The 26931-nt window shown below is 45.7% G+C and overlaps 5 protein-coding genes across 5 annotated transcripts; 2 read left to right on the top strand and 3 right to left on the bottom strand.

Moving 5' to 3' along the window:
- Positions 1-2078: 2078 nt before the first annotated feature.
- LACBIDRAFT_312833 (uncharacterized protein) lies at positions 2079-2837 on the bottom strand (the record flags this gene model as incomplete). The annotated part of the gene is made up of 4 exons (XM_001888392.1): positions 2079-2343; positions 2414-2484; positions 2542-2662; positions 2722-2837. 4 exons carry the CDS (start codon positions 2835-2837, stop codon positions 2079-2081), a joined length of 573 nt encoding a protein of 190 aa, XP_001888427.1.
- A 1480-nt stretch (positions 2838-4317) lies between these two features.
- LACBIDRAFT_333738 (uncharacterized protein) lies at positions 4318-5591 on the top strand (the record flags this gene model as incomplete). Its single annotated transcript, XM_001888441.1, has 7 exons — positions 4318-4338; positions 4407-4494; positions 4531-4592; positions 4707-4737; positions 4819-4884; positions 4973-5077; positions 5179-5591. The coding sequence occupies 7 exons, from the start codon at positions 4318-4320 to the stop codon at positions 5589-5591; spliced, it is 786 nt and encodes a 261-aa protein (XP_001888476.1).
- Positions 5592-11389: 5798 nt separating this feature from the next.
- Positions 11390-11725, bottom strand: LACBIDRAFT_312831 (uncharacterized protein; the record flags this gene model as incomplete). Its single annotated transcript, XM_001888391.1, has 2 exons — positions 11390-11602; positions 11717-11725. 2 exons carry the CDS (start codon positions 11723-11725, stop codon positions 11390-11392), a joined length of 222 nt encoding a protein of 73 aa, XP_001888426.1.
- Positions 11726-12992: 1267 nt separating this feature from the next.
- On the bottom strand, positions 12993-14012 carry LACBIDRAFT_333735 (uncharacterized protein; the record flags this gene model as incomplete). The annotated part of the gene is made up of 4 exons (XM_001888390.1): positions 12993-13110; positions 13484-13513; positions 13641-13762; positions 13884-14012. The coding sequence occupies 4 exons, from the start codon at positions 14010-14012 to the stop codon at positions 12993-12995; spliced, it is 399 nt and encodes a 132-aa protein (XP_001888425.1).
- A 1938-nt stretch (positions 14013-15950) lies between these two features.
- On the top strand, positions 15951-17481 carry LACBIDRAFT_312828 (uncharacterized protein; the record flags this gene model as incomplete). Its single annotated transcript, XM_001888440.1, has 7 exons — positions 15951-15992; positions 16047-16193; positions 16245-16373; positions 16427-16640; positions 16691-16779; positions 16835-17077; positions 17134-17481. The coding sequence occupies 7 exons, from the start codon at positions 15951-15953 to the stop codon at positions 17479-17481; spliced, it is 1212 nt and encodes a 403-aa protein (XP_001888475.1).
- Between the last annotated feature and the right edge of the window lie 9450 nt (positions 17482-26931).

The raw sequence follows: 26931 nt of genomic DNA, 5'->3' as shown, positions 1-26931 counted from the left end.
CGTACCATGCTGTCAACTTGTCGGCCATTGAATAATATTTAGGGTTTGGAGTAGTGAGACGCGAGATCCTTTGCTCTTTGTGCGTACTGTACAGCAGGTTCGATTCGGCTAAAAAGACGATCATCATCGGCTGCATGCCTTTGTCTGGGAGTTGAACCCAGTTTTGCGGACCAACGACACGACTAGCGTGCTGTAATCGCCAATCTACTAACAAAGACTTTGAAGGGGTGTGTCTTTGGGGGATTGTGAGCATGGATACAAAGGTGGGCCTGGCTATTGGTAACTTGAACCTATTTCCGTATGCATAATGGGAGAGTTGATTTTCACAAGCGTAAGTGTGCAACCTTGAAAAATCTCCGCACTTGGATGTAAGGATCATGAGTGTTTGCCTACTAACCAGTACTGGAACTTGACAGCGCAATTGCAAAAATGTTCAAATACTTGGTACGAATCAGAAGAATCAGTACACACACTGCCATCCGAAAAAGTTCCTGGCTTGTGCCGAAACAGGCAGAAAGATGGAGAAGCGGTCGGTTGTTTTCCCCATCTATACATTCATCGATCAATGCTGTCCACAACCTAAGAAAGGAAACTGACATTGACATCTGTGTTAGTGTTGGCTATACACGCGCCTGCCATGCATCTATGTGCGCGCGAACTGTAATAGCGGGAGCATGTACACGAATCACCAGACCGGGGCTTTCTGCAAAATGTATTTGTCAGATTTGATCCAATGAGGAAAAGGGAGATGGGAACGAAAAATGGATAGAAGAAGTGAAAGGTGAGGAAAAGAGGTTTGAATGGGAGGGGCCTAGGTTGAATGATAAAAGTGGGGGACAAGTTCGGAGGAGGTGGAGGAAACAAGTAGGTCGGATGGGAGGGTTAGGATAATAAAGAGAAGGAGACCGAGAAATGGAAAGGAAGGCTGAATGAAGGAAAGGAACGAGGGTTGCAGAGGACCCCAAAAAAGGAAAGAAAGGAGGACGGCAGAAAGGGAAGGGTGTTGGCCGAAAGGAGGGGAAGAAGGGAGAGACAGAGAAGGGAACGCGAAAAGGATGGGGAAGATCGGGGAGGACAGGCCAAAGGGAGACATATATGTCGAAAGTAAGAGATGTTGTGGGGGAAAGACGACGGGGGGGGAGGACGGAGGGAGGCCGGGAATGAAAGGAAAGCGAGAGAGAGTGGAGGGAAACGTAAACATAAACGGAAAGAACGAAGACAGCTAGGGAAGGAATGAAGAGATAGTTCGAAGAGGGAAGATGGCATCACAAAAGGAAAGGGAGAGGGGAAGAAGCAAAGCCATACGCGGCAGAAAGAGGAGACAAAAGGGCGGGGAATGCGAGTGGGAGAGAAGAAAACCGGAATAAAGGAAAGGAAGAGAGGGCAAAAACAAGTGAAAAAGACGAAAAGTGCGCATATACGTTGGTAAAAAAAGCACATAAGTCAAAATGAATGGGCGTACAAGGAGAAAAGGAAACACACAACCAACAAAAGTAAAGGAAGATGGGGGTGCACGAAACGAAGACACGTGGCAAAGGAAAAGAAAACGTACGTTGAGTCTTCCGCTCCCTCTCAAGCATCTCTTCCACCCCCAATGCAGTCTTCACGAACTTCTTCACCTCCTCTACCAACTTGACACCATGGCGGTGATAGTCCATTCTGCCAACAATTTGGGATGGGTGGCTTGTTCCGTCATTGGGTTTCGCTTCCTGCGGTTGCGCCAATAGTCTGCGGTAGTTGTTTCACTCCGCCCTTGCGCATGGTGGGGTCACTGAGATAGTACAGGTAAATGTTGGCCTTGATTTTGACCTTCGGGAACCTGAAAAATATTCTGTCCCACCCACCTCTCAACCTCCCATTCTCTTGGTGCTCGAGTGATAGGAAAGGATGGAACACGTGTGTGATGGCGAGCCATTCGGGGTCAAATGTTAGTTGTACTGAACAAGGGGAGGAGAAGGTGGAGGGGAAGTCGATTGCCTGTAGAAAGGAAGGAGCGGAGGAAGGAGGTTAGCGAGGGACGGGAAAGTGGGAGGGAGAAAGTGGGAGGGAGGTGGGGATACCTCGAGGAAGAGAGACATTTATCCAGCGCTGCTAGAGAACTTTGTCGTTCGTTGGTTGTCTTGTATGTCCTTCTCCTTGCCTATTCCAGCCTTCTGATTCCGCTTGCCCCTCTCCCCCTTTTGCGTCCCCTGCGCATCAGTACGCGCATGCTTCACCTCTGCCTCAAACATCACATGCATATGTCCCACGTCACACAACGTCATCAACGGCGAAGAACCCAACGTGTCCGCGTCGACAGAGGCACGGAATCCAGGTCTGAGTTTGAATAGGGCTTTGAGGTTTCTGTGGTGTTCGATTGGGTTAGCTGCAATGGGATGAGAAGGGATGAGAAGGGAGAGAAGGGAAGACAGACCTCATTGTATTGCCTAGTATGGTATATGCTTCGCATGGAGCGTTGGTCGTATGGGAGGCGTTTGTAGTACACTTGAGTCCCCACGTCAGCAGGATTTTCGGAGCAGCAGAAGAAAGAGAAGAACGCACCAAGTCGATAATCACCTGCTTTATATATCCCCGACATCCCTGCAATCCGATTCCCTTCACTTGCACACGTCCCACGTGGCCTAGGAAGTAGATGTCGGGTGTGAGCCAGCCGCCGTGGTATCTGCGTATTGCGCATCATTATCAGCTGTGGTCCTGGGGAAAAGAGAGACACACACAAACCCCAGAAATAATTCGACGCCTCGTGGTTCCAGCCAACAAATAGTCAACACCGACGCTTCCTTCTGTCCTGAATGATACCTTGAAAGTTCATCTAACCGTCCATTCAGCCCCCGCATACAAATGAGGTACTCACTGATGCAACACCCTCTTAACCTCATACTTCTACGGCCTCTCCGTAACCTGTAGAACTTGAACGCCTCAAAGTCCCCGCATAGTATAAGTAACAAATTGACTTTATACCAATTCTGTGGCTCAAGTTGGGAGTACTTGAATGGAGTCGAGTTTGCGGTGAGGAGCGACCTCCATCGTCGTTGTCGACCGTGACAGTCGTGTGTTTACGTATGTATGTATATTTAGCACCTACTTGGACCCAATTCATAGTCCTTCTTACCTCAGCTGTAGAGCCCGTCGCCGCTAATGACAAGGTCAGTCGTTCAAGTCGGCTAGAAGGAAATCTGAAAAGGCTGCGATTATTTTTGCCTCAAATGGCAGAAATGCTCTGTCTGAAGTTTCCCGTGTGACACTGAGAATCAGATGACAGGCATGATGACTCGCCATCACACGACGTGACGAACAAAGACGTTGAAGATGCAATTTCCCAAGTGGGTTATTATATAACTAAACTACTTTGCATACCTCTTAGTATTGAGGCAAGAGCTTAGAATAGGAAAAAAAAATCACTGCGAATTTGAGTTCGTTCCATTCAACTCTCTATCTGGGAGTCAAACCCAGCTTTCGCGCACACAATGTATACCCAGAGGCAATGACAGGCGCGTGTACTGACCGATATACTAACAAAGAGGTTGCAAAGAGGTTAAAATTAGTTTCCTTTCATAGGTCCCAGATAGAATTGAGCGATGAATGTGGACTACTTGGCCATACCGGAATGCTGGGCACCAAGGGCATACATATTACACCGGTAGATCAGCAATACAACCGCAACATTTTCCCGTCTAATTTTGCACAAGTTAGGACCTATCTCGGATGATGGGTCATGGTGGGAGTGTGTTTTGGGAAATCATCTTTTACTTTCTCGTACCGCTTATCAAGAACCAAGTAAACAATCCACGGCCGTGTCTTCAATGCTTCTGGCTGGTGCCGCGTGGTGCGTGGTTCCTTTCACTAGCGAGCCCAACTCCTGATCATCCCCGGTGAACAAGATCCTACTCATGATCAATGAAGAAAAAAACTCCCCTCGAGAAGCGTCTCCGTTGATTCTCCAGTCGCGTCATTGCATGCAAAAAAAAACTGAGTTCGACTCTAGACTGTTCTCGTTTTTTCCAACTCAAGTCTTTCTTCAGGTGAGAATTCTACCTCCAAAATTCAACGGTCTACTTTGGTCATTTAAGCTCGCAGATGACTCAGATACATGTTCTATTAATTTCGACCGCTGAATGCACACACAGAGGCCCCACAACTCAAAACCCACAAACCGCATTCATACCCAATATCTCTGTTAGTACATCGGCCGGTACACGCCTGTGATATGAGGAAAATAGCCACATTCATTGAAGGACGAAAGCTGGGTTCAACTCCCAGACAGAGATGTCGCTTATAAAGAACCTGCCATTTTTGGAAGAAAGGCAGGAAGTGAACATGGCCTTTAATTCTATACAGGTTACTACTTGACCGCCACAATTACAATTCCCAGAGGAATAATTAGTAATGAGTGGACTTGACTGCAGGATGCATTTACAATAACGCTGAGGACGCCGCTTTGCCGATTTTCATCGCGACAAACAGCCACTGAAGAGACACATACACAACCTCTTTGTTAGTATATTGGTCAGTACAAGCACATGTCATTAGATACGGCCAGGCCGATTTACTTGGATTTAAAAACTTGTGTTTACACAAATCTAATCCCTGAGGTGTGTGAATTTCCGTAATTCACGCGCTCGCGATTCCGGCATGCCTGCCTTGTTCATCCCTGAACAGCGCGACATGCATGTTCATGTTGTTGTTTCTGCAACACAACATTGTAGTGGCTCTTTGTTTCCACCCTTGGCCCTATGGGTGAAACATTAGTCGCTACTTGAACTCATCGCTGGGCGCTCTCGAAATGTCACCCCTTTCCTGACATTTCTTGATCCCCAGGTGAGCAGAACACGCCTCCATGTTTGCGGACCCCTTTCCTGACATTTCTTGATCCCCAGGCAGTCAGTACGTCTCACACATCACCATTGTCGTACCTCCCATCATCCAACAAGTTGTTGTCCTCATTTGATGACGGATTTGGCGCTGCAAACAGATCAAGCCATCACCACCTCTAACGACCAAGCTTCCCCTGAGCATCCCCCACAAGAGGATTCCACCCAGTCACCTGCGCTACTCCCTGTAGAAGCTGTTGAGGAGTGTGAGAAGTGTGTGGAGGAATATCGTGCGGGTTCAGTGGATAAGGTTCTTGTCTTCTTGCTCCTCCAAACCGTTATCGGTCATTATGCCACAATGACCAAGCCAGACCTACTGTCCAGGCTCTCAAATCCTACCTCACAATGCTCGACAACCACGACCATCTCCAAGAGGGAGCAGTGGAAAGAGGTCGACTCCCTGCTGAGCTGAATCCAACTGGGGGACAAGCTGAAACCATTGAGGGCGAGCCCAGCGATCCGCTCCAGGTCGAACACTCTCCCCAGGTTGAGAATGAGGACACATCCAAGTGCCCTCGATCTCCTGGACCGGATGACGGACCTGAGTCCATCTCTTCCAAGCGATGTATCGACCCCTCACGCTTCCCCTGGATCATCCAGGAGGAGGTTGACCTGGCCCCACTCTCACTCGAGCTCAGACAGACACAGACCTGCCTCGAAAACTTCGCCTGGGATCCGAAATTCATAGTGTTTGAAAGTCCGGTTCGGTCCGGTTTTTGATGCCCAGGGGCATTAACCGTAACCATAACCGGTCTGCCTTTTCCCCAGAAGTCAAAAGACCAGACCGGACCGCAAAAAACCGCGGTCTGCGGTCTTTTTGCGGTCTATAGACCGGTTTCGGTCTGCATCGGTTTTAACCGGTTTATGACCGGTCTTTAGGCTAATATTTTAAACCTATGAATCGGTAAATTTATTAACATCTCTATTAGCTTTAAAACGAGCCCAAGAACGTCAAATTCCGTTAGGAATTGGTGCTTCTATAAAATAAGTCTCGTACATCTATTATTCCCAAAAGTAATTTTCATTTTAATTTATATCTCTCTCGTTTTTTTACCAAATCGTACGTTCTTGGGTGCGTTTTAAAGGGTATTTAAGGGGCTACAAAAGACCGGTTCACGTTAACCGGGTTTTTTTGCGGTCTTTACATCTCAAAAATAAAAGACCGTAACTGCAGGTCCGGTCTTTTGCGGTCTTGGTCCGGTCTGGTTACAGTCTTTTTCCAGTCACGAGACCGGACTTCCAAACACTAGAAATTCGCGAAGTTGTCCCTACTCAACTCAGCACAATGCCCCCAATTCCCTGATGGGGAGTGGACCAACATCATTCTTGGGCATACCGTCGACCTCGACCACAACCTCTCCAGGATCTATGCAGTGGGAGACGACAACCAAAAACGAGAGAAAGTTGGAACCCTTGAATTCATCGTCAGTTCCTGCACTCCTGCTAAGACTGTCTGATCCCACTCTGACTGGACCATTGCCTGGGACGGGTACATTGAGGCACTGCTCTTTGCCTTCCCTCATTGCAACTCTGAGCTCGTCGCATATGCAAAATTTATCTGCCAGCTCTTCACTTCCATGCCCCCAGAGCAGCACAGCCAGGTCATTCATTTCGATAAGGCTGTTCAACTACACGTCTCTCAACGACGAGACCTATTGCTTACAGACCACACTAGTTTCACCGACCTCAGCCTTCTCTGGCTCCAAAATGGTGGTGGATCATCAGGATTACCTCGAGATGAAGCCACCAGGTCCTCCTGTTGTCCCTCTTCCATGTCCAAGCCCAGACGTGAAGCTTGTCAGCGTCACAACACTGGCACCTGCCCCAATTCCCAGTCCTCATGTGACTATGCTCACATTTGCTCAAAATGTCGCTTGATGGGCCACATCGCCCCTGCCTGTGGGAAGTGATGTCCAGGACTACATCACTGACAACCTCAAGCAGGTCTCGAGGTTTGAAGGCCTTTCATCATGCCCTTCCTATGTCCATCATTTTTGGTGGGGAGCAGACGGCGCTCTTGACCCCTATCTCACCCTTGCCATGGCCTCAGAGGTTCTACCACCCTTACCCCCTGTCCCAGATCACGAGCGTAACAATCAAGTCCTCCAGGACTCCATCAACTCCAACCCCCACCTATTCTGTATCGTCAGCCCCATCCGTGCATCTGTTCTTGAATCCCTCTTGGTACACCATCCCAACCCTGATTTTGTCTCATCAGTTGTTTGTGGTTTCTCTGATGGTTTCTGGCCTTGGGCAGATACTGCAAGCACCTGCCTTCCATTTAAGCTCAATGCAAAGGAGTACCTTTCGGACCCCGCCCACATTCAATTTGCTGAGGAACAACATCAATGCGAAATCAGTAAAGGCCGATTCTCTGAGTCCTTCAACTCCCTCCTCCCATGCATGCTCTCCATACCCACCACTGTCTCCACCAAGAAACACTCTGATAAACTTCGCCTTTGCGTTAACCACAGTGCCCAGCCATTGACTCTGAACGACCTCATTGACAAAAAGGTTGTCTCTGTGCCCCTGGATGGCTTGCAGCAGTTCGAGCAGAGCTTGCTTGACTACCGCAGGGCTGTTGGCTTCGATGTTCCCATCGTGGCTTTCAAGTCAGATGCGAAGGATGCCCATCGCCTTTGCCCTCTGGCAAAGGAATGGCAATCAAAGCAAGTGGTGAAGATCAATGGGTCCTACAATCTCAACCATTGCTGCAACTTTGACAGCCATGCTTCAGGTGGCATATTTGGGAGTTTCTTCTCCTTGGTCCTCTGGATTGCTATCACTTTATGCGAGATCCTCGACCTCTTTGGCTATTGTGATGACATCTTCTCCTTTGAGCTGGAGTGTGATGTTCTGTGGTATGAGCCCTACCAGAAATTCATGCCCTCGAAACAGGCTCATCTACTCGAACTGTGGGATGAAATCAGCATTCCTCATGATGAGGCGAAACAAGTTTCAGGCCCCACCCTCACCATCATTGGCTTCGACATCAACATCAACAAAATGTCCTTCACCATGCCCCCTGATGCTTTCCAAGACCTTATCCTTGCCATCCGTGAATTTGCCATCCGCAATCGGTGCCCAAAGCTTTCAGACCTCCAGCAGATGGCTCGCTGGATCAACTGGTCTCTGAATGTCTTCCCCCTCCTTCACCCCTGCTTGAGCGCAGTCTACGTGAAGATGAGCAACAAGAAGTAGTGCTTGGAAGTCCAGTCTCAAGACTGCAAAAAGACTGCAACTGGACTGGACCAAGACTGCAAAAGACTGGACCTGCAGTCTTGGTCTTGCAGATTTGAGATTAAAAGACCGCAAAAAGACCGGTTAACGTGGACCGGTCTGGTCGGTTAAGATTGGCCTTTTGTACCTACATAATAACCCTTCAAAACGCACCTAAGATCATATTTTTAGGCCAAAAACTGACAAAGATACATATAAAATAGTAAAATATTTCGTGAAAATAGTAGATGTACCTTGGTATTTATGTAGATACATCAATTCTCAACAGAATTTAACGTTCTTGCACTCGTTTTGAAGCTACAAAGAATCTCAATAAATTTACCGACTCATAATTGCAAATATTATTGCATATTTAGTTGAAAAACCGGTCTTGAACCAGTTGTAACCAGTTTGGACCAAGACTGGTCCAAAGACCGAAAAAGACCGCAGTCTTGGTCTTTTCCAGTCCTGGTCCAGTCTTTTGACGTTTTAGGAATTGTGTGGACCGGTCTAGGTCTCGGTCTTTTCGTTTTGGGCCAAAAAAACCAGACTGGACTGGACTTTCAAGCACTAACAAGAAGAGACCATCGGCAGAGCTCTATCTCAACACACAGATCTGCCATGAGCTTCTGTGGGCCGCCAACCACTTGGAATCCTGTGAGGGAGTATTCCTTCTCAAGTCCCTGGATTAGGAAGCCGCAGATGCTGACTACTTCCAAGTTCCTTCTTTCCAATGCCTGCCTCTTTGGCCTTGGTTTCTGGTCGCCACGTCACGGCCTTGGCTTCCAGGCCTCAATCCCCACCTTCACCTCCTGTACCATCTTCTACTGGGAGGCCTATGCAGTCCTCTCAGTTTTTGATTGGATCCTGCACTTCACACACACCCCTCCCCACCGAGTTGTGGTTTACACTGACAACTCCAACACCGTTGACCTCTTCCGCACCCTGCGTGCTACCCCTGATCTCAACCCATTGTTCTGACTGCAGCAGACCTCATGATGCACTTTGACTGCCAGCTCTGGGTCATACATGTGTCAGGAGAGCAGAATGACATTGCTGATTCCATCTCCTGCTGCCACAACTCCCACGCAATTGCATTGGCTCGCATGCGCAACACTAACCTCTACATCGAGGATTTTACACCCCCTCAATTGACGCTGGGGGCTGTTCTATCATGAATCTCTCCCTTTCTGGCTCCAGGCAACCTCCACGGATTGCTTGGAGCCTTGAGTGCCTTCAACACGAACACACTATTGCCTAGTGTTTGAAAGTTAGGTTAGTTAACCGGAAAATAACCGGACCTAACCGCAACACTAACCTAACCGCGGTTAGGGTTAGTTGATTTCGAAAATGGAATAACCAGTTATTTTGCGGTTAACTAACTGTTAAATAACCGGTTATAACCGGTTATAACCAGCCCTATTATACACCTTCAAAACGCACTTGAGAACGTCGAAAACGCTTAAAATTTGACTAAGTTATGGTCAAATCTCTAAAATATCACTCAAATGTGTAGACTTTCAAGGATAATTGCATAAATATGTCAATTCTTCACCGATTTTAGCGTTCTTGGGCTCGTTTTAAAGCTAGAATATGCAGAAATAATATCTATCAAGATACATATGAGCATATTTGCCTTGTTATAACTGATTCTTTATTTTTCGGTCCTAACCAGTTAGTAACTGCAAATAACTGACCGTAACCGGTTAGTTGCGGTCTGGTTAGGTTATTTTAGGTTTCGGGACAAAGGCTAACTGGTCTCGGTCTCGGTTAGAGCCCCTGGGCACCCAATAACCGGACCTAACCGGACTTTCGAACACTACTATCGCCCTCGAGCCTGCCTCCATTGCATCCAATACCTCTGCCCTACATTCTTACATCAACTTCTGTAACTTGCACCACTTCCCCATTGAACCAAACCCTGACACCCTCAGCTTCTTTGTCGTCTATATGTGCCATCACATCAAGCCTTCGTCTGTGAAGTCTTACCTCTAAGGAATCTGCAACCAGCTTGAAACATTTTACCCCTCTGTCCGTGACACCCATCGCTCAAATATTGTCACGTGCACCCTCACAGGATGCACCAAGCTTCACGGCTCCCCCACCACTGTACACAAACGTGCCATTTCCCATGATGAAATCATCACCATCAACTCGCGCCTCTCCCCTACCTCTGACCATGACACCTTACTTTTCCTCACCATTGCATGCACATCCTTCTTTGGTCTTATGCGTCTTGGCGAGAATGTCTGGCCTGACAACCCCACCCTGCGCGACTACCGCAAAGTCATCAAACACTCCATCACTATGGATTCTTTCTCCTTCCTCTTGCCTTCTCACAAGGCTGATCGATTATTCCAAGGCAACAAGATTCTCGTTCACTCCTCCACAGTGGGGCCCACTGCCATCTCTGCCTTCTGCTCCTATGTCCTCTCCCATGATCGCTTATTTCCTTCAACCCTGAACTCTGGCTTCATGCAGATGGTTCCATCCCTACCCGCCATTGGTTCCTGTCTCTCTCATGTTCTCATTTTGGTTCAGAAACCGCCAGCCATTCCTTCTGACCTGGCAGCGCTACTTTCTATGCATTAAATGGCACCCCCTCCAACGTCATTCAAGGAATGGGTCATTGGAAATCAGAGGCCTTCCAGTCTTACATTCGCGTACACCCCTCCCTTCTGGCTGCATTTATTTTCTCTTCAAACAATAGTCCGCTTCGTTCCTCCCTCCCTTGTTAAACTTCCCTCTTCCCATTTTTCTTATCATCCACCTTCTCCTCCACCCTTTCTTCTCCAAGCTCCGTTTTCTACACTTTTTCTCCATAGTATCTTACGTACCCAGAAAAATGAGACTCGTTTAGCTAGTGTTTGGAAGTCCGGTCTCGTGACTGGAAAAAGACCGTAACCAGACCGGACCAAGACCGCAAAAGACTGGACCTGCGGTTATGGTCTTTTATTTTTGAAATGTAAAGACCGCAAAAAAACCGGTTAACGTGAACTGGTCTTGACCGGTTTGGACCGGTCTTTTGTAACCCCTTAAATACCCTTTAAAACGCACCCAAGAACGTACGATTTGGTAAAGAAACGAGAGAGATATGAATTAAAATGTAAATTACTTTTGGGAATAATAGATGTACCAGACTTATTTTATAGAAGCACCAATTCCTAACGGAATGTAACGTTCTTGGGCTCGTTTTGAAGCTATTAGAGATGTTAATAAATATACCGATTCATAATTTTAAAGTATTGGCCTAAAGACCGGTCATAAACCAGTTAAAACCGATGCAGACCGAAACCGGTCTATAGACCGCAAAAGACCACGGTCTGCAGTCTTTTTGCGGTCTGGTCTGGTCTTTTGACTTCTGGGGAAAAGGCAGACCGGTTACGGTTACGGTTAACGCCCCTGGGCATCAAAAAACCGGACCGAACCGGACTTTCAAACACTACGTTTAGCAGGCCCTGCCGCTGGTCACAGGGCAGTGGCTGTGCAACCCTATCCCTCGGAATGACTGCCTGAGCAAAACCTTAAGGGATTAGTTGGATTTAAAAACTTGTGTTTACACAAATCTAATCCCTGAGGTGTGTGAATTTCCGTAATTCACGTGCTTGCGATTCCGGCATGCCTGCCTTGTTCATCCCTGAACAGCGCGACATGCATGTTCATGTTGTTGTTTCTGCAACACAACATTGTAGTGGCTCTTTGTTTCCACCCTTGGCCCTATGGGTGAAACATTAGTCGCTACTTGAACTCATCGCTGGGCACTCTTGAAATGTCACCCCTTTCCTGACATTTCTTGATCCCCAGGTGAGCAGAACACGCCTCCGTGTTTGCACACTCCTTTACTGACATTTCTTGATCCACAGGCAGTCAGTACGTCTCACGCATCACCCACCCACCATCCCTCCAGCTTCTGTATCTTCACCAGGTCTTCCATCAGCATATGATGTCATTGTGTTGCTGGATATGGTGTCATGGTTCAAAACCTTAAGGGATTAGGTGCTAAAGCTGGGTTCCACTCCCAGACAGAGAGGTAAATTCATAAGGTATGACATCATTTTTGGGGGAGCGGAAAAGGTTTGCCCAGACTTCATCGATTCATCCATCATTGTTTTTATCAAAATTAGGATTTCCTCTCCATACCGGCATCAATTATTTCTCCTCGTGGAATGCCTCTGACTGAATATTTTAGCTCATGTTCAAGACGTCAAAATGTAACTTCTTTGTTAGTACACTGGTCAGTACATGCAGTCTCGATGCGCGAAACATTGAGTGACCCAGATTCACCTGCGAGAACTGGGTTCAATTCCCAGACAGAGAGTGCGATGGCGAGGGTTTCTTTTCTTTTCTTGAAAAAAAAGAAAAGGTTACATAAATTTACTCCTAAATGAATTGATCCACGGCGCACGCCTTGTTCACATGTTATTGTACATCTTAAATTCTTCATACTTCAATGCCATGCAATCTTGAAATCAATCCAAGAAAGGCTCAATACGCATGGGTACCTCGACACAAACTCAGGAAAAAGAAATATACATTCAACACCTGTGTTGGGGCATTGGTTGTCTATGCGCCTGTCATGCGTACACTCTGGAGCTGTAGATTGAGTCTTGACATGCGGGATATGTGGGTTCGATGCCCAGACAAAACCTTCAAAATAAAATATAAGCTTTTGCTTTTGTGATTTGAAATGAATAGAATGACAGATGTAACACTTGCAAAAAGGAATCAACCAATTTTCGGATGTTCATACTTTATGGACCCACAGCCAAAGTTCGTGATCCTCTATCCCCAACATCCCAAGATCAATCACTCCTCCCACTCCATCAACTTAATTGCACTATTCGTCATGCTACAATCCGTCCCCTTGACTGTCTATCTCCCACAATACGAAGCTCACCCCATTCAAACAACAGAAGCCTTTCCGTTTTCCCATACCACCGGATTGTCCTCCCACATCTTGTCCGTAGTAATTTCGTTGTTCGTGCATACGAGAACGGGGACTCCATCGACTGTTGTTGGACTAAACGAGCGAGTAAGATATTGGTCACAGACCACAGGGCGGGATTTGTCATCTCTTCAACGAGAACTGAGCATGACTGGTCAGTAAACTTTTTGGGATAGGCACTGGGAGACCGGCGTCATGCTGCGCTTTGAATTTCTCCGCCGTTGAGTAGTATTTCAGGTTGGAGTTGACTGTGAGTTGACGTATGGTTGGTTTTAGTAACAGCAGGTTCGTTGATAGGTCTGATTCGCTAATAGATACACTTGCATGTATGTCCGGATGCCTCGGAAAATGCAGCGTCTGTCCATGCTCTTGAACGGCCAACGTTACTACCATCCAGATATCCGATATCAGCAATATAAACTGAAGCCTAAATGAGCCCAAAACTCACCTGTTGATGACCCATGACTGGCGGTTCAGCCTACTCACACCGACGAGGATCCTACTACGCTTTGTACTTTCGTGTCCGACATTTTGAGAAGAAAATAAAGAACCTCTGGACACGCGTAAGTACCTCAGCACAACATCCGAAAAGGAAATATATATACCTTGTTAGTGCATTGGCCATGTATGCACCCGCTTTGAGGCTGGAGCGCGCGATATTTGGGTTCGATTCCCAGACAAAAACCTTCGTGGATAATTGTGTGGCATATTTTCTTGGAGAGCATCTCTGTTCATATTTTTAAAGTCGGTCAGTCACCCTCCCCTCCCTTTCCATCATGTTAACCATACAATTCGACATGGGCCCCCCACAAGATGAAGCTCGCCCCGATCATCAATAGAGGCCTTACCCTCGTCCTATCTAGTGATGTGCCAGCTTCGGCCTGAGGCCAGAAGCCAGGCCAAGCCAGGCCAAAAAAAGCCGGGCCAAGCCAGGCCCGAAGGTTGGCCTGAGGGGGGCTTTTGGCCTGGCTCAGCATTTTGGAAAGCCAAAGCCTGGGGCCTGGGCCCTGGCTTGACTGAGTTTTTGTCTGAGTTCAAATATCATCTCAACTGTATAGTTTAACAGGAAATTCGAATACACACGATTTTTTGAATGTATATCCGGAATGTCTTTGGTACCCGAAAATGCGAAGCGCCAACCCAAGGCATCGGCGAAAATTACGGACCCCCGCAATCGCGCTCAATTACAAGTAAAATCCCACCAAGATGCCCATGACCGCGCTATCACCGAGGCTCAAAAGAGTTCTCTCACGCTGTCAACAACTCAAACGTCTGCTACCACCTCACGCTCAGGATCAAGAGCAAACAAACTAAAGACCGTCGTTGTCGATAGCGACGATGACGAGAACGACACCAACGGTACTTCATTTCACCTATTTCCACCACGCTGCTCATAAAGAAATAGTCTTAGAGCCTCAATCGAAGAAATCCCGCCCACAATCTCCAGCACCATCAAATGCAGGAAGTGATCGTGAGTGCGACGCAGGTAAGTATCATTTTACCTGATCGTTATTCACATCTCTCAATACATTTTGCAGCTGTTGTCGAACCCGAGGAATCCGATCCAGAAGAGCCGCCCACCATAAAGATAAAGGACAAATCTAAGGATGTCGACGCATTCTTCCATCCAACGGAGCTTGTTGCGGGGAAGCGAAGGAGGGCGTGTATTCTGTGCAGGTATGACGAAAATTCTAGCTACTTTGCATCTCTACTGACGACCCTTTTATACTTAGAAAAAAAGGATCTCCCCAAACGTTGGTTGCCGAAGCAACAACATTACGTCGACATATTGAATCTTGTCATAAAGTAAGTCATATTTCAATTGGTAGGATGCTCGAACGCTGACATCTTTTACTTCAGGCGAAGTACGATCTATGGTGCCTCAAGAACGAGTTCGAGTCCAAGCTCCCAAAGGCCGTCAAGAGTCGCAAGGAGGCTCAAGCTGCAGCGGAAGACTCCAAACAGTCGACGCTTCACCCACACCTGAAGGAGCGACCACCGCCGCAAACCTATGTGGCGTACTCTGATGCTCTATTTCGTGAGGCCACCATCGAGTGGTTGGTCTCAACCGATCAGGTATGCGTTTTCACATTGCCAACTGCTTGGCTGATTTTTTTATTCAGCCAATTCAAGCTCTTGAACATCCGGCATTTCACAAAATGATCAACGTCGCAGCTCGCTCCACCAACGGGGTTAATTTTCCCACTAGGAAAGCGACGAGGCAGCATGTCATGGACCTTTTTGAGTCCAGCGTAGCCGCCTTGAGGCGAAGGGTGACTGTAAGTTCTTCCTTCTTCCTTCTACCTTTTTAATATCGTTCTCACAATATATTCATTGTTTAGAGTGATAAGACTGGGCTGATTAGCCTCACTGCAGATGCCTGGCAAGCTGCCAACCAAGACGCGTATTTTGCAGTTACTGGTCATTGGATTGAGGAAGTATCGGATGGGGTATGGGAGGAACGTAGCGCTTTATTTGGGTTCACGCAGATGAATAGTGCACATGACGGTGCTACTCTTGCACGGGCTCTGTTCAAAATCGTCAAGCGCCTTGGGATCGCTCACAAAGTAAGTTTTATCCTCCCATCTATCATCATCTATCTAAACACTTCTAAAACAAGGTCGGATGGATGACCTGCGACAATGCTAAAAATAATTTAACTATGCTACGTCACTTTGAGTACTTACTAAACTCCTCGCCGCTATGAAAGGACTGCAAAAAGTGGGACCATACCTCTTCGTATATAAGGTGAAAGATAATTTATATTATGGAGTCTGCATTGATAACCTGTCCGTTATAGATGCCTTGCCCATGTAATCAATCTGGCTGCCCAGGCATTCATTGCCACATATAGTAAGACGAAGCATTTCGATCCGGCGCAGCCCAGTGAGCATGAACCCAATGTTGATGGGTTTATGCGAGACGTCATAGGTCTGGTACGGGCAATAACAGTCAAGGTATTTATTTAATCCACTCTGTCTTGTCTTTGCCTGTTCTTACGCTTTTTATAGGCTCGTTCGTCTGCGAAACGTAAGGAGCGACTCAAAAACCTTCAGACCTGTGCAGGGAGGACATCGACGTTGACCCTCCTTCTCGATATGAAGGTCCGTTGGTCCTCCACATATAATATGCTCTCCCGAGCACTACAGTTGCGAGAGGTATGTTTGTTCATGATAATCAATTACCAACTTCCTTATCGATTATTATAGTATATCAAGGATTTCATTTACGAGACTGGGCGTGAGGAGCCCGATCTTGAAAAACGGGCGAAAATCGATAAGTTGATACTATCTGATGATGAGTGGACACTCGTCAAGCTGGTGGTTGAACTTCTTGGGGTAAGTGTTAGCGATACGTTCATTTCTATTTTTATTCATAACAATTTCCTCAGTTCGCCGACTGTGCGCAACAAGCATTTTCGTACGATGACTCCCCCACCCTTCACTCTGGCATTCCTGCCCTTGAGGCTTTGCACAAAGCCTGGAGCAGCCGAGCGAAGCGACCCAAATACCAGGACTTCACTGAGGCATTAGCTGCTGCTGCCGAAAAAATTGAGGAGTATTATGAGAAGACTTCCACCTCTCATGCATATACTCTTGTGATGTGTGAGTACTCATTTCTTATTTTTCTGGACATGTTAACGATTTTGTGCCAGTGCTTGATCCTGAGAAAAAAATGGATTATTTCAAGAAACATTGGAGCGAAGAACTGCAGAAGGAAGTCATAGAATCGGCCGAGGAAATTGTAAGTTATTATTTTTCATTTAAAGATCTTAAGGTTTAATGCATGTTAGTTCAAGGAACGTTATTATGAGATTCATGGCAAGGGAACCTCTCCGCCTGTCCCAACCCAGACAAGCAGCCAGAAAAAGCTCTCGAAGCTTCTTGATGAGCTCAGCGATAGCGACGATGAGGGACCTACAGTCCCTCCTGCTGGAGCTTCATCCGCTGACTCTCAGAAACCTTGGTTGCGTGAATTTAGGCTGTACCTTGATGCTACGCATCGGGTCTCTGACGGAACATCATTAATAAAGTGGTGGGGGGTACGTCTATCTATTTATTTGTTCTCAGCATGCAGGAATAAAATTTTGTCTCCTAGATGCATGCCTCTGATTTCCCAGTCTGGGCTTCGCTTGCTCGTGACTATCTCGCTATCATGGCGTCATCCGTATCAAGTGAGCGTGCATTTTCCTCTGCTGGGATTACTATCAGCAAGCGGCGAAATCGATTGAAGGGTGATATCGTCGAGGCTCTGCAGTTTTTGAAGTGTCTTTTTCGAAAGGACCTCATTTTTCGAGAGCATGCACCAAGTTCTATTCTTGAGGCTGAGTATGCTGATGTTCCGGAGGATGATGGTGATCCTGACTGGGTTGATGAGAACCCCAAAGCATGGGATGGTCTAATTATTGATCTCGACGTAGATAGTGATGATGAAATTGAAATATAATACATTTTCTCCTACCAAGCCCTGGCTTAAGCCAAAGCCAGGCCAGGCCAGGCCAGCCTTCACGGCTTTTGGCTTGGCCTGTATTCCTGATGAGCCCAAGCCCCTCCAGGCCAGGCCAAAGCCGGGGCTTTCAGGCCAAGCCTGAGCCGGCACATCACTAGTCCTATCCAATGGATCATCCTCCTGCCTCTTGTATGTAGTGATTTCATCCCTCGTGCCTACAAGAATGGAGATCCCATGACAGCCATGTGTCGAACCTATCCAGGTGACTAAAGTTTCCTAGAGCATGAGAATATTGGCGGTGCGGGATCCGTCATCGTCCCGATGAAGAAGGGATGGCTAGTAGGTCTTCTGGGATTGGGGGAAAAGAGGCATTGTACCATGCTTTAAACTTGTTGACTATTTGGGGTTTGGAGTCCGGGAACCAACTGGTATCATGCAAAAGGCGAGATTGAGAAGTTCAGTTATTTGACGTACGGCTATTTTGGAACTTTCTGGATAGGCAGGAAACCAGCATCATACTAAGCTTCGAGTTCCTCAGCCGTTGAGCGAGCAGTATTTCGCGTTCGGAGTGGAGGGAATACCCTGGAGACCTTTTGCCGATCTAGATATCCCACATGCGAATGCCTTCCGAAAATGCAGCATCTGACTATGCCCTTCAAAGGCCAATGTTACTATGATCCAAAGCCACATCAGCAATGTACACCCAAGCCCAGATGGCCATACTCACCAGTTGAATTAACGTTGATGACCCAACTCTTGGTCGCACCGATGAAAACTGAGGTCGTCATCGGACCCTCCTTCATGCAATGACAGTTTTCTACACCCACGGAACTCTCTCGCATCACAGCATGCAAAACCTCCGACGAAGGAAACACGATCCTCAGCCTCTTCTCCCATCGTTGGTCACAGCCTGACATCTCGCACGGAAACACGAGAAGAGAAGACGAGGAGAAAGAGTGTCACAACAAGGAGCAAAGACGGTAGTGAATGGAGGAATGGAAGGGTAGAGACAGTGGAGAGGCATAGATAGAAAGGACGGTGAAAGGAAAGGAAACGGAAAAAGGATAAGATATGGGGAAAAGAAGAGAGGACATATGTTCAGACCTTCCCTACCACCCAAACGTCCCAGCAACGTCACCCCGTTGTGAGAGGAATGTCATGTCCTTCGAGTTTGGCTTGTGTTTGACGTGGCAACACACTTCCGATGAAGAGTCCCTCGAGACGCATATCTAGGCGCATTCAGTACTAGATATGTGGCCAGCTGGATCGAATGTTGGGTACAAAGAGGAAGAGTCTTTAGTCACGTGCTGGAGCAACGCCTTGCGTACGCCCACATTGTCTCAACAAAGTTAACATTTTTCCAATTGGCAATTGCAAGTACTGGCTATCACAGTTCTCACATCCCAGTGCGAGCATTCTCAACATTGTACATCTACTTACTCCTGCAGACATCAATGCGCGAATTCGTTGTGCATATGTGAACACTAAAGACGGTTTCCAGCAAGTTTCCAGTTACCAACCGCCACCAGGTTCACTTTCATATCCAGGTTCACAATCCATCAGGGACACATCCATTCAAGGTCTTTGTTAGTAGATTGGCGACTACAATATGCTGATTGTATTGTTGGTTAGGAAAGCTGGGTTCGACTCCCAAACAAAGGCATCGGTATGATGCAGGCAAGCTCCTTTTTACAGTGCTTTGCATGTGAGATTGCACTCAAAATCTCACAAAAACTTGTTTGTACTTGTGGTTTATGGCTGATGTCATGTGTTCTACACCCAAAATGGTTACTTACAGTGTTTTGCATGTGAGATTGCACTGCAAATCCCACAAAAACTTGTTTGCATTTGTATTTTGTGACCTGAAGTAGCCATTTTGGGTTGATTTTGGGTGTAGAACACATGATATCAACCACAAACGACAAGCACAAACAAGTTTTCATGAGATTTTGAGTGCAATCTCACATGCAAAGCACTGTATCATACTTCCTGACTCTCGCCTCAAAACAGGGACTAGTCTCCTTAAGGGAACACCCTTGTCTGTATTATGGAGTACATGCACCCGTCATATGCAGCATGCTAGAAGGTTATATATAGGGTGCATTTGTGGTATCCGGTTGATCCCAGTCAGACAAATCTTCTGGCCATTTTGTCTGGTACGCGAGCTTGACTCTCGCTGGGCAAAGAACCTCATGCAAAGAAGGGTAATTGTAAGTAAATGCTTCTGGCTGGTGCGTGGTCCACCAATTGCGATAGCCTCTACTGAGCCTAACTTCTGATCATCCTTGTTTCAAAGTTGTTTTACAGGATCCTATTCATGATCAATGGAGTAAAAAGTCTCCTCTCTAAAAGTTTCTCCGTTCGTTCGCCAGTCATGCCATTGCAGGCACAAAGCAGAAGTTCGACTCAAGACTAGCCCTTGCTTTCGTCGTGTCTCAAATTTGTCCATCAAGGTGAGATGCTTAGCACCAAGATGGTACTACGTCTATCTTGACAGTCCAACCCCGCAGATCACTCTTCCACACGCTCCATTATTTTTCAAATGCATACGCTAAGGCCTCTCAACTCAAGAGCCACAAACTACACTCGTATACCAGTTAGGTTAGTCACCTTGGCTCATTAGTAATGGGCCACCCTGCCCTGACAATCCATCAAATGGTATGGGTCTAGCCAGACGGCCGGTTTGATTACTGGACCCCATTGTCAAAGGGACCCTGAACAATCCACCAGTAACTATGTGTGGGCCGTCAGCAACAATGTCCCACACCACTGGAGCGGCTGGGTGTACCTTGAATGTCATAACCCTCTGCAGGATTGCCCTCCGCCGGGGTGTTGGTGACATGCCGGCGGCGATCATCCAGTTGAATACTTAGAATTAGAAGTCTGGCTTATACCAATCATGCATAATATTATCAACCTATGTATGCTGTTTGCTACAATTTGAGTGGAATCACTCTGCCAGACTAAGCACTGCACATTGCTTCTGAAACACTCCACTGGACTAAGCACCACACATTGCCTCTGCAGAAATTATGCATATTGGAATGATCTGTTGGAAGAAGCTTCACACATTTAATCTGCAAAAGGATTTCAGTACACCAGCAAGGTGATCACTCCACAAATATTGCTCCACCGGTTATATAATTTTTTTATGGTACACCGCCGGACCAGCCACCGCACATTGACTCTGCAAACATAGAAAAAGAATTATAATGAAGTTTGACACATTTACGTTGAAAACATATCTAAGTACACAATACCACTGCAAATATTGCCCCACCGGCGGTGTCATTTTTTTATGATACGCCACCAGACCAGCCACCACAAATCACCTCTGCTTTTATATTGAAAATTTATAATAGCCTGTTAGAATATTTTTGACATGTTTACACTGAAAACAGATTTTAAGTACACAATACCTCCACAAACATTGCTTCGCCGGCAGTGTCATTTTTTTTATGATACACCGCTAGACCAGCCACTGCACATTGACTCCACAAACATAGAAAAAAATTATAATGAAGTTTGACACATTTACGTTGCAAACATATTTAAGTACACAATACTTCTGCAAATATTGCCCTGCCGGCGGTGTCATTTTTTTATGATACGCCGCCGGACCAGCCACGGCAAATTGCCTCCGCTTTTATATTGAAAATTTATAATAGCCTGTTAGAATACTTTTGACATGTTTATACTGAGAACATATTTAAGCACACAATACCTCCGCAAACATTGCTTTGCTGGTGGTGTCATTTTTTTATGATACACCGCCGGACCAGCCACCGCACATTGACTCCGCAAAAATAGAAAAAGAATTATAATGAAGTTTGACACATTTACGTTGAAAACATATTCAAGTACACAATACCTCCGCAAATATTGCCCTGCCGGCAGTGTCATTTTTTATTATACGCCGCCGGACCAGGCACTGCAAATCACCTCCGCTTTTATATTGAAAATTTATAATAGCCTATTAGAATATTTTTGACATGTTTACACTGAAAACATATTTAAGTACACAATATGTCTGCAAATATTGCCCTGCCAGCGGTGTCATTTTTTTATTATACACCGCCGGACCAGGCACCGCAAATCATCTCCGCTTTTATATTGAAAATTTATAATAGCCTGTTGGAATTGACACATTTACACTGAAAACATATTTAAGTACACAATACCTCCGCAAACATTGCTTCGCCGGCGGTGTCATTTTCTTTATGATACACCATCGGACCAGCCACCACACATTGTCTTTGCTTTTATATTGAAAATTTATAATGGCCTGTTAGGATGTGTTTGACACATTTATACCAAAAAAATATCTAAGCACACAATCCCCCCGCAAATATTGCTCTGCTGGTGGTGTCATTTTTTCATGATACTCCACCAGACCAGCCACTGCACATTGCCTCCACTTCCATTTAAGAAAATGTATAATAGCCTGTTAGAATATGTTTGACACATTTATACTGAAAATATATTTGAGTACACAATCCCTCCGCAAATGGTGCTCTGCCGGCGGTGTCATTTCTTTATGATACTCCACTAGACTAGCCACTGCATAGAACACCCTGCCAAGCTAAGCACTACACATTGCCCCAAAAACACCACCAATCTAATGGTACTTCAGACTTAGCTGTGCACACTTTCTCTTAATATGAGCTCTGGCTCTGATAGCCAGAGGTAACCAAGTATGCATTATGCAGGACCAGAAAAGGGTGTTGCGGCAACAAGGATGGTACAGCTATCTTGCTTGTTGCCGGGCAGGGACCATCAAAGTTTCAGTTTGTGCCTGAGACATTTCCAAATTGAGGTGATGTGCTTGGTGCATGGACCCTCTGCTGCATGCAAACAGACCCTGCATCCCGACGAACAATGACGCACTCACCCAATTTCAATCCATGTAACCTGAAAACCAGCCAGCTGATAGACCTCAATGCCATGGTAATTACCATGTTAAAATCTTCAAGAGATGTTTTGTTTTTGTTGACAAACACAGAAAAGAGGGTTTTATGTTGATAATCTCTATCAAACCTTGACTGCATTGTGGCATTACAACGAAAATCATCAAGACTTTTTTTTTTTTGAACAACTTATTGTCGGGCCTAGCTTGTTAGAATTATGCTTTTTCAAGGGTGGTTTTTACATGAGTCAAAAGTCATTATTACATGTTGCGGGGCTGAAACAACCTGTGAAATGGTACTTTTTATGATAGAAACCATCAATACTTTTCTTTTCCCCAAACAACTTATTGTCAGGCCTAGCTTGTTCAAATCCTGACTTCTCCAGCTTTACAGAGGTGGCTTTTACATGAGGTAACAGCCATTATTATGTTCTGCAGAGCTGAAACAATCTGTGAAAAGGTATATTTTACAATGAAAACCATCAAGACTTCTTCTTTTCCTAAGAAACCTATTGTTGGGCCTAACTTGTTCAAATCCTGTGTGGAAGAACAATAGTTCAACAGAGGGAGACGGAAACTGGTCGTCTACACAAAAAGATGGGAGAAGAAAGGGAAAGACGAGTTGGGACAATAAAGTAAGGGACGAGAGGGACTTAACGCGGATGGCGTGAGAGAACGCGTGGACGAGTGCTCAACGTGCACAGTAGGAAAACTTTAAGTACACGTATATGCATCTTTTGAAGTTCTTGCGTGCGTGAAATATTCTTGAGGAGTCCAAACGAAAGCCGAGGTCGACGAGTTCGGAAGGGGGAAGAGCGTTAGACGTAAATCACTTAAAATCTTAAAAGTCTTGGTGTGAACGAAGTCAAAAGAGGGGAAGAATACTCCATTCGCAAGGTGGGAGGTCACCTAAATACAAAAACAGAAATCACAAGGCATTCTACACGTTCTCGCGTGCTGCCTGTCCAATAATTCTAAAAAAAGGTCATGACATTCTATAGAACACCAAAAAAAGAAAATGTCCACGGCGCACCCGTCAGATTCCTCTGTCAAACCTTTAGACTGGGGATGACTCGGGGAACCGTCCGATGCTGGGGAGTCTATTTATGGACGCACTGCCGCCCTCAGTGCGGACTTCCCAGCTATCGTTAGCTCGACCCTACCGTCCAGTCCTCGAGTGTGACTTCGGTCTCTTGAGGATACGCCGTTAATATAAAAAAAAACAACAACCGTTAAAAAAGAAACAACGATAAAAAAATAAAATAAAAAAGGGAGGGCGTCATGAAAGGTTCATGATGCACTTCCACAATAGGTAAAAATTTTAAAACGATGCCCTCATCGTTTCGCAAGAAGGGGGGGGCAAAACAAATGAAAAGTTCGAAGAAAAACTTAGCGAAGAGGAAGAGCGGCGAGAGCCCAAGCTTCGAGATCACGAATGTTCGAGGAGATTTTTGTGAATGTGGTTCTTCACAATTGCTGAAGAAGCCGTGTACCGGACAAACTGAACCGCATTGTAGTCCATCGGTTCAAGTGAAAGCGATAGTAGGGTGAAAGCGATAGTGAAGACTGTGAGAAGTAAAAGCAAATGGAGAAACACTTGGAAAATCTACGAGCGAGCGGTTATCTGGAAACATGGGTACTCCAGCTTTGACAGAAACAGGGTACGATGGGGTAGTGAGCAATCGTTGGTTGAGAGTTCCAATGATGACGGAAGCATAAGATGACGATAAAGAATTGGCGGCGGCATGGAGTGCGTATTCCATAGGATTGACAGTTCTGACCGTTTGATGTTCTTCGCGATAATAAAAAATCTTTAAACGATTAGCAGCAATTGAACCGCGCATGACAGTACCATCGAGTTCGCGCAACTGATAGGTCGTGTCTCGAAGCTTGCGATGAATAATATAGGGCCCTGTCCAACGCAGTGCACCCTTGTTTCCCATCTGGGAGTCGAGCCACGTCTCGTGCAAAAGAACCCATGTTCCAAGAAGAAAATCCCCAGAGGACAACTGACGTTCGTGCTTACTGTTAAAATCATCAACCGCCCGTTGACGCACTCGCTTCTGTTGCTCCATGGCTAGCACCAGTTTCTTGTCCCGACGCAGGATTTGCTGCATGCGCATAGCCAAAAGGTCTTCAGTAGATGCAACTGCATGCCAGTCGAGCGTGTCCCAAGTCCTATCTACCAAATCAAAAGCGAAGAAGGGACGCTGACCATATAAAAGAAAGTAAGGAGTATACCCAGTTACTCGAGAAGTCGAGCATCGCATAGCCCAGAGTCCTGCATGAACGTAAAGCGGCCAACGGTGCGTTTCTTTTCCACATGCGCAAAGAATCGAGTTGACAAGGGTTTGATGTGACTGTTCAGAGTGCACATATGTTAGTCATCATGTCCCATACCTAATGTAGTAACCGGATGTGACAACCACCCATGTAACATGAGCCCAGCCGGACCGGCCGGTTTTCTAAACTGTCCCTTAGTGATTGGTACAGCCGTGATCGTTACAATCACCCATCAGCTTGAGGCAGCTGTACTTCTCCCTGACAGCGACTCCTGCGGAGCATGCACATCATTGTCCGACGGCGCAAATTGCGGCCCACCTTGGGCAAAATGCGGAGCACCTTGTAAATATACTATAAAGATTTTACATAATAATAGGGCCACAGAAGCCACTCAAACACCATGAGGACTGTCATGGGGAGGATGCATATCATCGTCTGCCAGCTCAAATTGGGGTACCTTGTAAATGTACTACAATGCTTCCACATAACAATAAGGTTGCAGAAGTCAGTTAAACACCATGAATGTGACCCATTGCAGACCTACATGTACTTTTAACAATTCTTTTGGAACCCAAGCAGCCTCCATTAACTATTGTATATATTATGGGTCCCACAAATACAGCTGAATATGATACACCAGCAGAGGACCTTCCAATAAAAACACATTACTTTTGCATGGGGGACACCTTTTTCTAATAGCTGTGTTGGTCTAGAGCAATATATTATATATATATACTATGAAGCTCCATTAGAGCAGTGCAATTTTTTTTACAAAGACTCCGGTGGAGTAATGCAATTTTTTTAGAGAAGACCCCGGCGGAGAAATGCAATTTTTTTTACAGAAGACCCCGGCGGAGCATTGCAATTATTTTTAAAACAACTTCGGCAGAGCAATGCAATCTTTTTTTTTTAAAGAGCCTGGTGGCCCAACACAATTTTTTAAGAAACAACTCCAGCAGAGCAATGTATATCTAAGAGAACTAAGGAAAATAATGGCCAAAGTATATCTTAATAACTCAATCAATGAGGAGAGTGTCTACTGCTAACATAAAAGAATTTTACTAATGAAGGGTGATGAGGTAAATTATCTGTGGACCTACATACATGTATCTCAAAGAGACTCTGGTGGAGAAATGCAACTTTTGTTAAATTGGTTCTATTGGGGCAATGTATATGAGAGGGAACTTGAATTCAAAGAATGTTTCTACTGGAGCAAAATATCTTCTAAATGGCTCTGCTGGAGCAATGTATTTTTTTTTTCAATAGCTCTGCCAGAGTTATGTATTTCTTTTAAAAATGGCTCCACTGCAGCAATTTCTTTTTTTTAGGTAGTTCTGTTTGAGTAGGCTCCGCCGGAGCAGTGCAATTTCTTCTAAAGATAGCTCTGGCAGAGCAGTGTATTTTTTTTTCAATGGCTCCACCAGAGCAATATATTTTTTTTTGAATGGCTCTGCCGGAGCAGTGCAATTTCTTCTAAAGATAGCTCCACCGGAGCAGTGTATTTTTTTCAAAATGGCTCCGCCGGAGCAGTGCAATTACTAATGATAGCTCCAGCGGAGCAGGGTATTTTTTTTTTTCAATGGCTCCGCCGGAGTAATGTATTTTCTTAAAAACAGCTCCACTGGAGCAATGCAATATTTTAAACAATGGCTCCACTGCAATGTAACTTTTTCAAATGCCTCTGGTGGAGAAGTGCAATTTGTTTCAAAATAGCTCCGCTTGGGCAGTAAAACTTTTATAAAGTTGCTCCGGCGGAGTAGTGATTACTTTTTGAGATACAATCTGCATGATGTAACAATGACTTTTAACTCACATAAAAACCATCTCTGTCAAGCTGGAGAAGGCAGAATTCAAATGAGCTAGGCCCAACGATAAGTTGTTCAGGAGAAAGATAAGTCTTGATGGTTTTACTGTAAAATGTACCATTTCGCACTTTGTTTGAGGTCCGCAAAATTTAATAATGAGTTTCAACCCATGTAGAAACCACCTTTAAAAAGCTTGGAAAAGCATGATTCCAACAAGCTATGCCCGACGATAAGTTGTTTGGGGAAGAGAGAAGTCTTGACGGTTTTATTGTAAAATATAGCATTTCACACATTGTTTGAGCTCCACAAAATGTAATAATGAGCTTCAACCCATATAAGAACCACCTTTGAAAAGCTTGGAAAAGCACGATTCCAACAAGCTAGGCCCGATGATAAGTTGTTCAGAAGGAAAAAAAGTCTTGATGATTTTCATTGCAATGCCATAATGTAGTC

This window comes from Laccaria bicolor, genomic scaffold, assembly GCF_000143565.1.
Source record: "Laccaria bicolor S238N-H82 LACBIscaffold_55 genomic scaffold, whole genome shotgun sequence".
Classification (NCBI taxonomy): domain Eukaryota; kingdom Fungi; phylum Basidiomycota; class Agaricomycetes; order Agaricales; family Hydnangiaceae; genus Laccaria; species Laccaria bicolor.
Note: the sequence above shows the minus strand (reverse complement) of the source record. Positions and strands in the feature narration are given on the sequence as shown.